The 16,621-nt window shown below is 36.5% G+C and overlaps 1 protein-coding gene across 2 annotated transcripts in view; it reads left to right on the forward strand.

The window, feature by feature from the left end:
- Nucleotides 1–16,621, forward strand: part of CEP85L (centrosomal protein 85 like) — a 171,524-nt gene that overhangs the window by 92,788 nt on the left and 62,115 nt on the right. For both annotated transcript variants that reach the window (XM_047102456.1, XM_047102457.1), the window contains 2 exons: nucleotides 1,067–1,188; nucleotides 13,628–13,745. In XM_047102456.1, the coding sequence (XP_046958412.1) occupies nucleotides 1,067–1,188; nucleotides 13,628–13,745 (240 nt within the window). The remainder of the gene's footprint in view (nucleotides 1–1,066; nucleotides 1,189–13,627; nucleotides 13,746–16,621) is intronic.

A 16,621-nucleotide genomic window follows, 5' to 3' on the forward strand; every position in this document is an offset into this window, starting at 1 on the left:
GGGGACTTCATCTTAACTTGATTACTGTAAAGACCCTGTTTCCAAATTAGGTTACCTTTTGAGGTTCTTGGGGATTAGGACTGCAACATATCTTTTTGAGGAGATGCAATCCATCTCTGACTATACTAAGTCATACTTACTAGGGTTTTCTTTTTCTTTGTTTCAGAAATTTGAGGGTATTTGTCATATTGGCTTTTATCAGTATTGATTTGTTTTAAATCTTTGAAATTTCTCTTCAATTCTAAGCAGATTTTTTTCTAAATTGTGTACGTTACACTGGAGACCAGTAATCACCCAAATCATATGTGTTTAAGTCATATTTTCTTTAAATATGTTTATTATTTTGTGAAAATACTTTTGCTTTTGAAATTTTAATGTAATTAAATGTGATGTGATGGATGATAATTTGAAGTCAGCGTACTACAGATACTGTTTTTATTTCCTTGTAGAAACCTTTCCAGTAATGTTTGTCTAGTCTAACCATGGTACGTTGTTTCATTGTACTTCTTCCTAGGCAGTGAGTGATTAATATCTCACTTACAGAAAGCTTCTACAAGATGAGAATAAAATCTTGTATATAGTGTTGTAATAAGGCAGATTAAATATTGTATTGTCACTACATCATTAGACTTGTACTTTTACTTCAGAACTTTCTTGAAATTCTTCAAGTTATGTTGTATTCGCAAGTGTGATTTCAGACAGTCTTAAAAAAACCAACGGTTGAGTTTTCTCATTTTTTTTTTTTTAATTTTTTTTTTTAACGTTTATTTATTTTTGGGACAGAGAGAGACAGAGCATGAACGGGGGAGGGGCAGAGAGAGAGGGAGACACAGAATCGGAAACATGCTCCAGGCTCTGAGCCATCAGCCCAGAGCCCGACGTGGGGCTCGAACTCCCAGACCGTGAGATCGTGACCTGGCTGAAGTCGGACGCTTAACCGACTGCGCCACCCAGGCGCCCCGTTTTCTCATTTTTTAATAAAAATCGTTGGGAAAATATTAGATGACACATAAATATTTCTTTTAAACACTTCTAGTGTACTAATAGTATAAATATATTTGTGCAGGTTTTGACCGGATCCTCTCGTCAAAGTTATTCACCTTCTGGCTATCAGGATTTCAGTAAGTGGGAATCAGTGCTGAAAATAAAAGAAGGACTGCTAAGGCAGAAAGAAATTGTAATTGATCGGTGAGTCTATTTTCTTATTTACTAAATATTTCAGGCACACAGAAATGTAGATTACTAAAACAAATAGTATCTACTACTTAGAGTTTAAGAAATACAATCTTACAAATACACTGTCTCATTTCTGTCCCTCCCTCACCCCACCCCCTTAAAGAGCCCCTATCAGAACTGAGGTTGGTGTGTTCTTTCTGTTTTCTACCATCCTTTCATTTATGTTAGAGTAACTCATTTGGAAACTCCACTGTCTTTTTTTTATATGTAGAAAGTTAGCTGCAATGCTAATGAACTGTCAGAGCTACAGGCTGTATCTTTGTGTTTTATACTTGGAAACTATCAAATTGGAAAGCTACTTTAAAGTGCTAATACTTTTAACTAGTGTGTGTTAGATATGAAGGCAAAGAAACTATGAAAATCATGAATGTTTAAAATTAAATGACTTACAGATAAGAATTTTGGAAATTTGGGGGGACAGTTCAGAAATGTTGCATTTTTGAGTACCAAAGCTCTGAAAAAAAGTTTTTGTACTTAATAGACAGTCTCCTGATTATTTTGAGCAATAAACATTAATTTTTAATTATATTATCCTTGATGTATATTAGTTCTACATAAGTTATGTATACTTTAGGGTTAGTTAAACCTGTGTGTGTAGTAATGGGGAAATTGAGGAGACATTTTTTTCTTAATGCTAGTTACTACTTATTTTCATGTGCTTATTTGAGATAAAGTAGTAGATATTTTAGCCTTAAAATTAAATCCCAGTTCAAATCTTTAAATATATTTAGGGGCACCTGGGTGGCTCAATCTGTTGTGTCTGACTCTTGATTTTGGTTCAGGTCATCATCTCACAGTTGTGGGCTCAAGCCCCACATCGGGCTGTGCGCTGTCAGCACAGAGCCTGTTTGGGATTCTCTCTCCCTCTCTCTCTGCCCCTCCCCCACCTGTGTGCTCACACACACTCTCTCTTCCCCAAAATAGATAAATAAAACTTAAAAGATATTAAAAAGATAAGTATATTTAATAGCTGAAGTTTCAAAAGATTTTGCTTAGGAATTTACCATTATTAAGCAGTATCTACTGGAGGGTAACTAGAGCACGGATATCTGAACTTTTTTCTCTACTATGTTCCCAACATCTTGAACAGATCCTGGCACTTAGTATATGCTTAATGTTTGATACTTGTGAGGCAGGAGGGAAGAAAGACTTGAGAGACAAGTTGACCAGAGTAAAACCATTTTGATTTTAGGCTGACTCTTAACCTGAAGGTCAGCAAGTCATAAAAAAGAGTCACAAGATCTGACTCATAGAAAACCACAAGACCCCACTCCCTCCGGCAGTAAAAGCCACATAGGTTGGACATTCTTAAAATTGTTCCCTGTGGGTAATTCCAAAACTGGAAAACAATGGAAAAACCAAACTGCCCAATGTGAATGAAAAACCCCAAGTTAAAGAGTACGCTCCTTTCTGTATGGTTAGCTAATTTTAAAACAAGCTTATAAAACCCTTTGTTAGAGACAAAGAGGAGCCATCTTCCTCACCTGGGAGGAGAGACCACTACGTTGTCTGTGAAGTAGCAGCTTTCTTGTTTCTACACTTAATAAATCTTTGCCCCTTTCTCTAAATGGCTAGCTCTTAAATTCTTTCCCACACAAAGTTAAGAACCCTCTTGGCCATGGGCCTGACACCCTCCCTCTGGAGGCCTTGCCCGTCTGACATCACTTGCATATTTGATAAATGAATGAAGATTCTAGAAGATAGTTTTGATTGAGTTTATGAAAAGGCTGTATAAAAGTATTAGATATTTTTAGTACAAGTGAATTTTATAAGTGGGTAATTATAGACCCTGATGGACATATGTTTTGTACACTTAGAAATTTAATTTCACTGTACATACTTGAAATTAATATTTTTTAAGCAGACTGAAATTCAGAATTTTATTAATATGGGTGTACTCTCCCTCAAAACAATCAGAATCTATTGACTTTTATTATTTTTTAAACACCATTGTAATTACTGTTCCACTGGGTATAAATAAGTTAATAGGTATCTTAGTTCATTTGGGCTGCTTTAATAAAATATCATAGACTGGGTGGCTTACAAACAACAGAAACTTATTTCTCCTTGTTCTGGAGACGAAGAAGTCCAAGTTGAAGGCACCAGTAGAAGATGCATTGTCTAGTGAGGGTCTTCTTTCTGTTTCATAGATGGCTGTCTTCTTCCTGCAACCTCACATGGTAGAAGAGGTGAGGGAGTTCCTTGGGGCCTCTTTTATAAAGGCACTAATTCTGTTCATGAGGACTCTGCCCTCATGACCTAATCATCTCCCACAGGCCCCTAATCTCCTTACACCATCACATTGGGCTTTGGGATTTAATATATAAATTTTTTGTTGGGGCGGGGCACAGTCTATGACAGTAGGAAATGCATATAATTATCAACATAGTCTATTAAAAATATATATATTTCCCAAGTTTGTATCCTGTAGAAAGGTACTAAGGAAATAATCTAAAATAATTCAAGTTGCTCAATTTTGCATTTCTTTATCTAGTCGCATTTACCTATGCAGCTCCCTTCTAATACCGAGTTTTAGAGCATGAGGCTTCAGTGAGTGAATGTATTTAAAAATCTTAATACTGCCAGATGCATGGGTACCATCAGCAAATAGTAGCCACATACACATGATTTGCAAATGATAGTTTTGTTTCTGGGCTTGTTTCTCCTCAGTAGACTCCAGCCCCCTCACAGAAGAGACTGTTTCTTGTACATTTTATTCCTCATAATAGGTACTCACCAAACATTCATTAAGGGGAAATAACTTCATTGTAATGGAAAAGAGGTTAAAGTTGCTGGTTAACCTGTGCTGTTACTGATACTAGTAGTTCTTATAATTGCTCAGCTTTTGCTACTGGATTGATCAGATAAAATTTAGGGATAAGTCATTGTACTTGAGACTGATCCAGAGAGGCCACCCTTAAACCTTCTGCAATGACACAGTGAGTTAATGCTATTAGTAAATGACACTGGCAGAGTAGAGGGGAATTCTCATTTTATCGTTACTTATAGTTTGCAATATGTATATTTGCTATTTAATTGTGTGTGGAAGTAAAATCACATAATTGTATTAGTAAGCTTTTAAAAATCAGTAGTGCATTCTTTGGTGTAGTGTGGATACTTATTTTATTGAAATCATAGCATCCTTTTAATTGCTTTACATGCTAAGGTTTATGATCAGATTTATTAAAGCAAGGCCTAGATGTACATACTATGGTTATTAAAAATTATTGGAACTCCATCCTTAGGTATTTGATCAGTTAACATGTGAGATTTTGTTCATGGCAATTTGTAGTACATGTCTTTTACTTTGAGAGGGACTCCATAATGCAATAATAGTTATTTTTCATCACAGGTGTTGAAGTGAGGTTTGGTTACTTTTTTTTTTAATTTTTTTTTTTTAATGTTTATTTCTGAGACAGAGAGACACAGCATTAGTGGGGGAGAGGCAGAGAGAAAAGGAGACACAGAATCCGAAGCAGGCTCCAGGCTCTGAGCTGTCAGCATAGAGCCTGATGCGGGCCTCGAACTCACAAACTGTGAGATTATGACCTGAGCCGAAGTCCGTTGCTCAACTGACTGAGCCACCCAGGCGCCCCAAGATTTGATTACTTTTATCAACTGCTTTAAACATTTAGATAGTTTTAATAGTTCATTTCTAGCTAAGATATTTTGGTTGTTTATACCTAGGCATATAGTATTATAGAATCAATTTCTAAATTTACATTTGACCTTGAACAGCGTGGTGGTTAGGGACTCTGATCCTTCTGCACAGTTGAAAATCCATGTATAACTGTTTACTTCCCCCAAACCTAAGTGCTAATAGCCTACTGTTGACCTGAAGCCTTCCTGATAACATAGTCAATCAACACATATATTGTATGTATAACATACTGTAGTCTTAAACTAGAGAAAAAAAATGTTATTAAGAAAATCATAAGGAAGAAGAAATACATTTAATGGTATTATATGTTATTTGTTGAAAAAAATCTGCATATCAGTGGATCTGCACCTTTCAAACTTTTGTTGTTCCAAGAGTCATATTGTAGTTCAATCCCACCTTCTGTACTACAATTCAGTTTTGACACTAAATACCCTAAGTTAGCATCAGACTCCACAGCTTTAAGGGCACACAGTCCCCAACAAGACTGCCTATCTTCAGATGCCAGTCTGAAGGTGGCATCACCAGGATATCCACACTTCTAACCAACTGGCTACAAATCTGGTGAGTTCCCAGAATTTTTATTGGAGTTTCATTGTGTAGGCACAATTGATTAAATCATTGGCTGTGTGATTGAACTTGGTCACCAGGCTCCTCCTCTCCCTGGCGGTTAGATTGGCTCAGAGTCACAGACCTCCAGTAACATGGTTGGCTTTCTGGTGAATAGTCCCTCACCATCCTAAAGCTGCTATCTAGAGCCTGTGAGTCACCTCGTTCTCATAAATACGAGAGTTTTCCAGGGGGCTCATTAATAATAGACTCCAAAGATTTAGAGTCTCCTTCCCAGGAACAAAGGCTGTTTCTTTATAACTCTTTCTTATTGATTCTCTATTATTTGTAAAATCTTAAGATTTGAAGATACACATGTAAGAACCCTTTTAATATACCTTGGGAGTATTTTCAAGCTATACACTTAGCTTTGTTTGGCAGGCCCACTTTTGGAGAAATTGAAAATTCTGACTAGCCCAAGAAAAATTAATACAATCCATCCTCTTTTTTTTTCAAATTAAAAAATACTAACAAAGTACATTTAGAAGTATATTTCGAAACTAAAGCCCAGGGTCGTATTTCATATTATCCCAACATGTGTGAAAGCTCATTTTGGAAGCCAAGGGTGAGGAGACAGGTTCTTCAAAAACTGTTTTATCCCTTGTTTACAGTACTAGAGGTAGTTTGAAAAATGTGAACTAATGAAATAGAGGATACATTTATACATGGTTATAGGTTTTTCCTTTTATGTGCCCTCTTTTGAAATAGATTGGGAGAAAGGAAATGCATGGAAAATTAAAAGAATAAAATCTCAGGGTGCGTGGGTGGCTCAGTCGGTTAAGTGTCTAGCTCTTGATTTCAGCTCAGGTCATGATCATTCTTGCAGTCGTTAGATCAAGTTTCACATCGGGCTCCGTGCTGACCATGGAGCCTCCTTGGGAGTCTCTTTTTCCTTTTCTTTCTGCTCCTCTCTCTCTTTCTCAAAATAAATAAATAAAACTTAAAAAACGAATAAACTCTCATCAGTCTTTCTCATTCCATCCTAGATCTTTTGCTACCTGTGCCTTTATTTCAGTTCCCCTCTCTCCTTTTATTTTGGTAATGCATGGGGGGTGTCTCTTTGATAACCATTTCTGTTAAATTATTTAAGATGGTATATTGCGCATAATTCATTTGGTGGTAGTATCCATAATGGCTTCAGAAGCCATTAAGGATTTAAACAGAAAATTTTTTTTAATGTTTATTTTTGAGAGAGAGAGACAGAGTGCGAGTAGGGGAGGGGCAGATAGAGAGAGAGACACAAAATCCAAAGCAGGCTCCAGGCTCTGAGCTGTCAGCACAGAGCCCAACAGGGGGCTCGAACTCACAAACCGCAAGATCATGACCTGAGCTGAAGTCGGACGCTTAACCGACTGAGCCACCCAGGCGCCCCAGCCATTAAGGATTTTAAAACTCACAAGGGAAACTATTTTCAGAAACCAAATTTAATTAGAAAAGAAAAGGAACCTTCTCAAAGGTAACAGATACATACTTTTGCTTTTCTGTATTTTCTCAACTAGAGACTGAATTTGTGCATATTATTTGTTCCCTGGATCAGGGACAGGATCACTGCATTTCTAGGTAGGTCCAATATTTCTTTTAGTCACATAGTTGTTGTAGCAGCTCCTTGATTTCACAATTTTGACCTAAATTTTTTAAATATATTTTCTGATTTAAAGGCCATATTTATTAAGTATTCTACCTGATTCCTTTTTTGTTCTGTTGTAATAGTCCCTACTCTGGTCAGGACCTTACTGTCTGTTTCAGTCAATTCTTGGCAAAAGGAAGGTCTGGGACTCACTGGGTACCAGCTCTCACTTTTTTCTTTTTTAATGTTTATTTATTCTTAGAGAGAGAGAGAGAGAGCAAGAGCAGGAGAGGGGCAGAGAGAGGGAGACACAGAATCTGGAACAGGCTCCAGGCTCCCAGCTGTCAGCACAGAGCCCGACAACGGGGCTCGAACTCACAAACCGTGAGATCATGACCTGAGCCGAAGTCAGACACTTAACTGACTGAGCCACCCAGGTGCCCCTCACTTTTTTTTTTAACTGTGAAGAAAAAAAAAAATCACATAACATGAAATCTGTCATTTTAACACATCTTTAAGTATGCAGTACAGTTTTAGCTTTATGCATAATTTTTTACAGTAGAGTTCTAGAACTTTTTCAGTTTGCATGCCTGAAACTCGGTACCCATTCAGCAACAACTCCTCAGGTCCTCCTCACCCCAGCCCATGGAAACCATCATTATACTTTTCTGTTTCCATAAGTTTGACCACATTTTTTTGATAATGTAGGGGAGGAAAAAGTTTTTCTTGACCCTTTAGGGCTCCCTGGCTGGATCTTGAAATTAAACTGACAAAACAGATGAACAGTGGAAAAGCATACAAATTTATTTAATACAAGTTTTATGTGACATAAGAGCCTTTATAAGGAAGTGAAGACCCATAGTAACTGACCTATTTTATGCTAAGCTTGTTGAAGAATGGATAGTCATGGAGGAATATGATAGATTAAGAAGTATGAGGTAATTGTGTAGTAAACTGGGAGAAATTTAGGAAGGCATTCTTGGTAGGATTCTTCCTTGGGTCCTTTAGTCTTCAGAGATAGGGGTGTACCTTTCCTCTGGGTTTGGTTGGGGGGGGCACCTTCCACTTGAGTGTTTTGTGACATGTTTAGGGAAGAAGGGCAAGGGTGGGGAGGAGGTCAGAGTGACCTTGCTTTTGTTATTTTCTCAAACTCCTTTGACTTAAAACATTCAGTATACCAAGGTGCCATATTTTGGGTTAGCATGTCCTGAACCCAGTCAAATCGTCCTATAAGTGGAATGATGCAGTATTTGTCCCTTTATGACTGCTTATTGCACCTAGTATGACATCTTCAAGGTTCATCCGTGTTGTAGCATATGACAGAATTTCTTCTGCTTTTTAGACATTGTATGTATATGACATTTTTCTTTATTTATCCATTGATGGACATTTAGGGTGTTTTCATCTCTTGTCTATTATGAATATCACCTTTGTTTTTCAAAGATATTTTGGTTGATATGTAATGCCTTGATTGACAGCTATTTTCTTTCAGCACTCTGAAGATCTTATTCCATTGCTCTCTGGTTTCTCTTGTCATCCACAAGTCTTCCTGCTGCCATATTGAATTTTGTTATTTTTTGGATGTAATCATTTTTTCTATTTGTTCTCAGCTGTTTTGCTACAATGTGCCTGTGGTGGTTTTCATCATATTTCGTATTTTTGGAGATTAAAGTACTTCTGATTCCAGGTTAATGTTTTTCATCAGTTTTGGAAAATTCTTGGTCTTTATCTTTTCAAATATTCTATTGCTTTCTCTTTATATTTTTACTAGGACTGCAAAATATCTATGTTAGACAATTATCACCATTTCTTATGTCTTTTTCTTTTATTAAGAAAAGTAGAGAAAGGGGAGGAAAGAGAATTAATTGAATGTTTAACTTAAGAAGACCAGTAAAAGAATAGTAAACATAAAAGAGAACAAAGGAAATAATAAAAGTAAGAACAGAAATTAATCAAACGGATAAATCTCTTAGTTCTACTAATCAGGGAAAAAGAAAGACTCAAAATATTAGTAATAAAAAATTATGGATTTCAAGTCAGTATTATAAACTTACATCAGCAAATCTGAACACACAGAAGAAAATGAATAATTTTAAAGGAATACCAAAATTGACTTGAAAAGAAATGGAAAACTTGCATAAATAAGTAATGTTCAAGGAATATAATCAGATGATGTTAACTAGATATATTGAGGTGGTGGGGTGCCTGGGTGGCTCAGTCGGTTGAGCATCCAACCTCGGCTCAGGTCATGATCTCGTGGTCTGTGAGTTCGAGTCCCATGTCGGGCTCTGTGCTGACAGCTCAGAGCCTGGAGCCTGCTTCGGATTCTGTGTGTGTCTCTCTCTCTGCCCCTCTCCCGCTCATGCTCTGTCTCTCTCTCTCTGTCAAAAATAAATCAAAACATTAAAAAAATTTTTTTAAAAAGCTATATTGAGGTGGTTATTTCACAATATATACACATCAATGTGTTATACTCAATCATTGTTATATATTTGAAATTAATATGTCATATATCAATTATACTTCACTTAAAAAAAAGTATAATCAACAATCATAAGTCTTCTAGATCCAGATAGTTTTAGAAATAAGATTTGCCAAATTGTATCTTTAACGTGTTTTGTTTTCCTTTCCCATTGAAAAAAGGGGGGAGGTGCCCGAGTGGCTTAGTTGGTTAAGTGTCAGACTTGATTTCAGCTCAGATCATGATTTCATGGTTCACGAGATCCAGCCCTAGTGTTGGGCTCTGTGCTGACAGTGAAGCCTGCTTGGGATTCATTCTCATTCATATTCCCTCCCCCCCCCCTCTCGCCACCCCCCATCTTTCTCTTTCTGCCCCTTTCCCACTTGCCTGCTCTCTCTCTCTCAAAATAAATAAATAAACATTTTAAAATAGTGGGGCTTTTTTGTTTTTGTTTTTTGTAGATAGCATATAGTTGAATCTTTCTCTTTATCCATTTGGACAATGTCTGCTTTTTAATTGGAGTTATTTAGACCATTTACATTTTGTAATTATTGATATAGTTAAGTTTAAATTTCCTGTCTTGGCTGTTTGTTTTCTAATTGTCCCATCTGTTCTGGGTTCCCCTTTTCTTTCTCTTAAATTAGTATTTTTTTTTTTTTATAATTCCCTTTATGTCCTTTGTTGGCTTATTAGCTATAACTCTTTATTGAGTTATTATAGTGGTTGCTATAGAGTTTATAATATACATCTTTAAAGTGCAGTAGTCTACCCTCAAGCATGACTTTACCATATACTGTTTCATGTATAACATAAGAATCTTATGAAAATATACTTCCATTTTTCTTCTCCCAGTCCGTGAGATATTTTGTCATACATTTTACTTCTGCAAAGATGATAAACCCCACAATACATTATCAGTTTGTTTGTTTGTTTGCTTTACACCGTCTGTTGTCTTTTAAAGATATCTAAATAATAAGAACAGTATATTATGTATTTGTCCATGTAGTTATCATTTTTAGTGCTCTTCTTTCTTTTGTGTGGATCCCAGATTTTCATTTAGTATTGGTTTCCTTTACTTGGAGATGTTCCTTTATCATTTCTTATAGTTGAAGTCTGCTGTGATGGATTCTTTGAGCTTTTTAAGTTTTCAAAAAAGTCTCTTTCACCTCTGTCTTTGATGAATTCTAGGTTGGTAGTTTTTATTTTGCTTTAAAATTGCCTTGGGCAAAAAATTCTGTAGATTGATACCTTTTAAATTTTCATACTTTAATGTAATACTTTAAAGTACTATTGTCTTCTTGTTTGTATTATTTTAGATGAGACATCTATCATTTTTACCTTCGTCTTTGTGATTGAACTTATCTTTTTTTCACAGCCTTCTTTTAAGATTTTATCTTTATCACTGATTTTAAGCCATTTGATTTAAATGTTCCTTGGTTTAGTTTTCTTCTTGTTACTTGTGCTTGAGGTTCTCTGGTATTCTTAGATTTGTGGATGTACAGTTCTCATTAAATCTGGAAACATTTTGGCCAGTTTTCTACAAATATTTTTCCTGTCTCTACCCCCCTTTAGAGATTCTAATTATATACATATATATATGCATACATATATATACATATATATATGTGTGTGTGTGTGTGTGTGTATGTATATATATGTATTTGTCCTCTTAAATCCCACAGCTCACTGATGCTCAGGTCATGATCTTGCAGTTCATGGGCTCGAGCCCTGCATCCGGCTCTGCGCTGACAGTGTGGAGACTGCTTGGGATTTTGTCTCTCTCACTCTCTTTCTGCCCCTCCCCTGCTCTCTCTCTCAAAATAAATCAATACACTTAAAAAATAAAAATATAAGTTATATTATCCTGCTTCTTTGCATGCCTGGTAATTTTTGATCAAGCGCCAGGCATTACAGATTTTAACATTTTTTGGATGTCACATGTGTTTGGATTCCTGAACTTTGTTCTGGAGTCAGAATTGCCCTTTGTTGAAAAGTGCTGCTAAATGATGCCCTGTGAATTATGAAGTTTTCCACTGTGGCATTTGAAAGCAAGCACAGTTCTAGGACCCATGTAAGTTTCAGGCACTGTTCATTCTTATCTTTTTGGTGGACCACCGCCTGCCATCCTCCCCCACATATGCACTCTAAGTAGCTCCTCATGTGTTTATTCATTAGTACTCAACTAAATATTCAGGGTGACTCTGCACTGTGAGCTCTGATTGCCTTGGTTTCTCCAGCATCCCAGCTTTGTCTTTTCAGTTCAGAGAGAGGCCTCTTTCCCTGTGTTGGGTAGGGCCTGCAGCAGTAGGCTCTGGCAGTCACAGAGCTCACCTCATTTGTTGCCCATCCCTCAGAAGTCACTGTTCCTAATTAACTGATACCCAGTCTCTTGAGATCATTGTTTCCTGTATTTTGTTCCGTTTTGTAATTGTGTCAGGCAGAAAGGCACAGCTTGTGTCTATTACTCTGTCTTGGCCAGAAGAGGAAGTTTAGTTTTCTTGGTAAAGCTTGAAATTCTTTGACAAGTGTCGTGACTCTCCTAATTTATCTGTTTACTATTTTTTTTTTAACATTTATTTGTTTTTGAGAGAGCGCTAGGGGGGCAGGTCGGGGGGGGGGGCAGAGAGGGAAACACAGAATCTGAAGCAGGCTCCAGGCTCCAAGCTGTCAGCACAGAGCCTGATGCAGAGCTCAAAGCCAGGAACAGCAAGATAATGACCTGAACTGAAGTCGGATGCTTAACCAACTGAGCCACTCAGGAGCCCCTATCTGTTTACTATTTGATGTTTTCTATTTGAATTTTCTTTAAGGATAGTGTACCTAAAAAATTAAATGGCTCAGAGTAGAATAAGTTCTCTGATTCAGTCTGAAACTTATAAGCTAACTTGCTCCAAAAGTTACTTTGTGAGTAATTTTGGAAAATACCAAGCTATATGTTTACCCACATGTATGCTTACTTTTTCTTAAAAGCCTTTCTTCCTCATAACCTTATGATGAGACTTGTTATTAAAGGATTTTTGAAGATTGTCAAAAATACATATAAAGCTCTTAACAGGATACCAGCTACATAACCGTTTTCAAATATAGTTGACCCTGAACAACACAGGTTTGAACTACATATGCCCACTTATAACATGGATTTTTTTTCCAGCAAATACAGTACTATAAATGTATTTTCTGTTCCTTATGATTTTCTTAATAACATTTTCTCTAGCTTTATTATAAGAATATAGTATATAATACATAGAGCATACAAAATATGTGTTAGTCAACTGTTTACATTATTGGTAGGGCTTCCAGTCAACAGCAGGCTTTTAGTAGTTAACTTGTTGGGGAGTCAAATATTATATGCTGGTTTTAACTGCATGACAGGGCAGGGAGGGTCAGTGCCCATAACCCCTACATTGTTCAAGCATCAACTGTGTATAAGGGTACATATTCACAAAAGTTAAATAACTTGATTAAAGTAAGCTATGAGTTGCTGAGGAAAGATTTGAACTTCAGTGTGTCTGTTTCCAACATGAAGTTACGTTAAAGTGAAATGTCTGAGCTTTCCAAAGATGCAACTCTGTCACCAGGTGAGTTCTCCATCATTGGCGATGGTTGTGTGTAGACTGTGTAACCTAGGATGTTGCTGAGAAGATGCAGGCCTAGAACAGCAGTTAGGCTAGATGATATTTGTGAAAATACCTTTCATCTCTGACAGTGAGATTCTCAGAACTGTCAGTGTTAAACGGAATTTGCATGGATGAAAATAATGGATTTTAAGGTAAAGGCATTCTAAATTGAGGACATAACATTTATTAAATTAGGTAACAAGAAGAAAGGAAGCAAAACATGACTTTGTTATTACTAAGAAGGATAGTCTACAAAATACTGTATTTTATAAAACGCAAGAAATACTCTACAGTATAAATACCCTTTCTGTATTCGGCATAACCCATGGTGTGGTGGTTTTTTAAATTTCCCTATTATGAATGTTAATATTGATAATACTCTTAATCTTACATCAAATTATTGGAATAAAGTTCTACTCTTAAATGGTCTCTTAGAAAAGCATATTCTTTATAATGTCTCCTCAATTTATGTTTTGCAGGCAGAAGCAGCAAATTAGCCACTTACACGAGAGGATAAGGGATAATGAAATACGGGCACAACATGCCATGTTAGGACATTATGTGAACTGTGAAGATTCTTTTGTGGCTAGTTTGCAGGTAAGGTGTAGAGAATTTTGTAGTTGTTGTTTATTAATAAAGTATGTGTTAATTATATGCTGACCTTGTAATATTAGGATGCTTTTTAATTAATCATGTTCATGTTTACATACATAGTAAAAGATGTCCCAAGAATTGTCTTCTAGATGTCAGGTTCACATCCCCTTCTAGATGTCAGGTTCACACCCCACACAGGAATTACTGCTACCAGTTTCTAGTGTATCCTTCTAGAGTTGATATGTATCACTAGCAGATATAAATGTATTTTATTCCTCTATCTTCACAAAAAGTATCAAAATATATACATTATCTATTCATCTTGCTTTTCTCCTTTATATTACATTAATTATATAAAATGCAGTGATTAAAAAAGCAGAGAAAAACTCAGAAATACAGAGAACAAACTGATGGTTGCCTGGAGGAATGGGCAGAACAGGTGAAGGGGAGTGGGAGTTACAGACTTCCAGTTATGGAATGGATAAGGCATGGAGGATAAAAGGTACAGAACAGGGTATGTAGTCAGTGGTCTTGTAATAGTGTTGTATGGTGACAGATGGTAGCTACACTTGTCGTGAGCACAGCATAACAGATAGACTTGTCAAATCACTGTGTTGCACACCTGAAACTAAAGTAATGCGGGTCAATTGTACTTCTGTTAAAACAATTTCAGTGATTATTTCTATGTCATTACAAAGACAACATCCTTTTCCTTTGCTTTTACAGCTGATTGATTTTCCATTTTATGGAGATAGCATAATTTATTCATCTTGTCCCTACTAGTCAGAATTTGGGTTGTTTCTTGTTTGGGGCTACTATGAATAATGTTGTGAAGAATAAAACACTGTTTTGCTCATGCGAGTCTTTTTAACTTAAATTCTCTGAAGTGAAATTTATAGGTATTATAAGAGTTGGTTACTTTTACTGATGTTGTCAAATCGCTATTGTATTAACACACTGTGAGATTTTTGCCTTTCTAGTGGGTTTGCATAAAGGGTAGGATGGTGGAGTTATCTCCGTGGTTTTAAAAAAATGTTAGAATTCTGTTAAAATACATAATTTCTACCATCATACAAACATAACATAACATCATAGAACATAAAATCTACCATCATAACCATTTTTTTTTCATCCTAACCATTTTTTTTAATTTTTTTTTTTTTAACATTTATTTACTTTTGAGACAGAGCGAGACAGAGCATGAACGGCAGAGGGTCAGAGAGAGAGAGGGAGACACAGAATCTGAAATAGGTTCCAGGCTCTGAGCTGTCAGCACAGAGCCAGACACGGGGCTCGAACTCACGAGCCGTGAGATCATGACCTGAGCTGAAGTCGGACGCTTAACCGACTGAGCCACCCAGGCGCCCCCATCCTAACCATTTTTAAGTGTGCAGTTCAGTGGTGCAAATACACTTATAATATTGTGCAACGATCACCACCATCCATTTCCATACCTCTTCACATCTTACAAAACTGAAATTTTGTACCTGTTAAACAGCAACTGTCTATTCACCTCCCCAACCCCTGGCAACTACTGTTCTACTTTATGTCTCTATGATTTTGATTACTCCAATTATCTTGCGTAAAATAAATCATACAGTATTTGTCTTTTTGTGACTGCCTTATTGCACTTAGTATAGTTTCCTCCAGGTTCATCCATACACTAGCATGTGTCAGAGTTTCATTCCTTTTAAAGGCTGAATAATATTCCATCATTTGTATATCACAGTTTGTTTTATCCGTTCATCTGTTGACAGGCATTTTGTCTGCTTCCACATATTAGCTCTAGTAAGTAATGCTGCCATGAACATTTTTTATATTTATTTGAACATGGGTATATAAATATCTCTTGAAGACCCTGCCTTCAGTCCTTTTGAGTATATACCCAGAAGTAGAATTGCGGGATCATATAGTAATTCTATTTTTAAGGTTGTGAGGAAGCACCATACTGTTTTCCATAGTGACTGTACCGTTTTGCATTTCCACCAGCAGTATTACAGGGTTCCAGTTTGTCCATATGGCACCAACACTTGTTATTTTTTGTTTTGTTTTTTGATAGTAGCCATCCCAATGGGTACGAGGTGATATCTCATTGTAGTTTTGATAAGCATTTTCTTAAAGATTAGTGGTATGAGCATCTTTTTATGGCTTATTGGCTCTTGGTATGTCTTCTTTTTTTTTTAATGTTTGTTTATTTTTTGAGAGAGAGAGTGGGAGGGACGGTGGGAGAGGCACAGAGAGAGGAGGAAAGAGAAAAATCTCAAGCTCTGTTGACAATGTCTTCTCATTCACAAAAAGTTTTTTTAAAAATTTTTCTTAATGCTTATTTATTTTTGAGAGAAACAGAGAGAGAGGGAGACACAGAATCTGAAGCAGGCTCTTGATGCGGGGCTCGAACTCATGGACTGTGAGATCATGACCTGAGCCAAAGTCGGACGCTTAACCAAGTGAGGCACCCAGGCGCCCCGATGCACAAAATTTTTTAATTTTTCAAGTCCAGTTTGTCTACTTTTTCTTTTATTGCCTGTGCCTTTGGGGTCATATCCAAGAAATATCGCCAAATTCATTGTCTTGAAGCTTTTGCTACATGTTTTCTTTTACGAGTTTTATAGTTTTAGGTCTTATGTTTAGCTCTTTGACCTACTGTGAGTAATTTTTGTATATGGTATTTGGCAAGGGTCCAGCTTCATTCTTTCCATGTGGATAATCCTGTTTTCTCAGCACTATTTGTTGAAAAGACTCTTTTCCACAAGGTGTCTTAGCACCTGATCCAAAATCATTTGACCGTGTATGCCAGGATTAATTTCTGGGCTCTATATTCCATTCCATTGGTCTGTATATGTCTTTCATTATCCACACATTATTCATAACAGCACCAC

The sequence above is a fragment of the Lynx rufus genome, unplaced genomic scaffold, assembly GCF_022079265.1.
Source record: "Lynx rufus isolate CCGP_SWC_20201006 ecotype Redwood Valley unplaced genomic scaffold, mLynRuf1.p SCAF_6, whole genome shotgun sequence".
In the NCBI taxonomy this organism is placed as follows: Eukaryota; Metazoa; Chordata; class Mammalia; order Carnivora; family Felidae; genus Lynx; species Lynx rufus.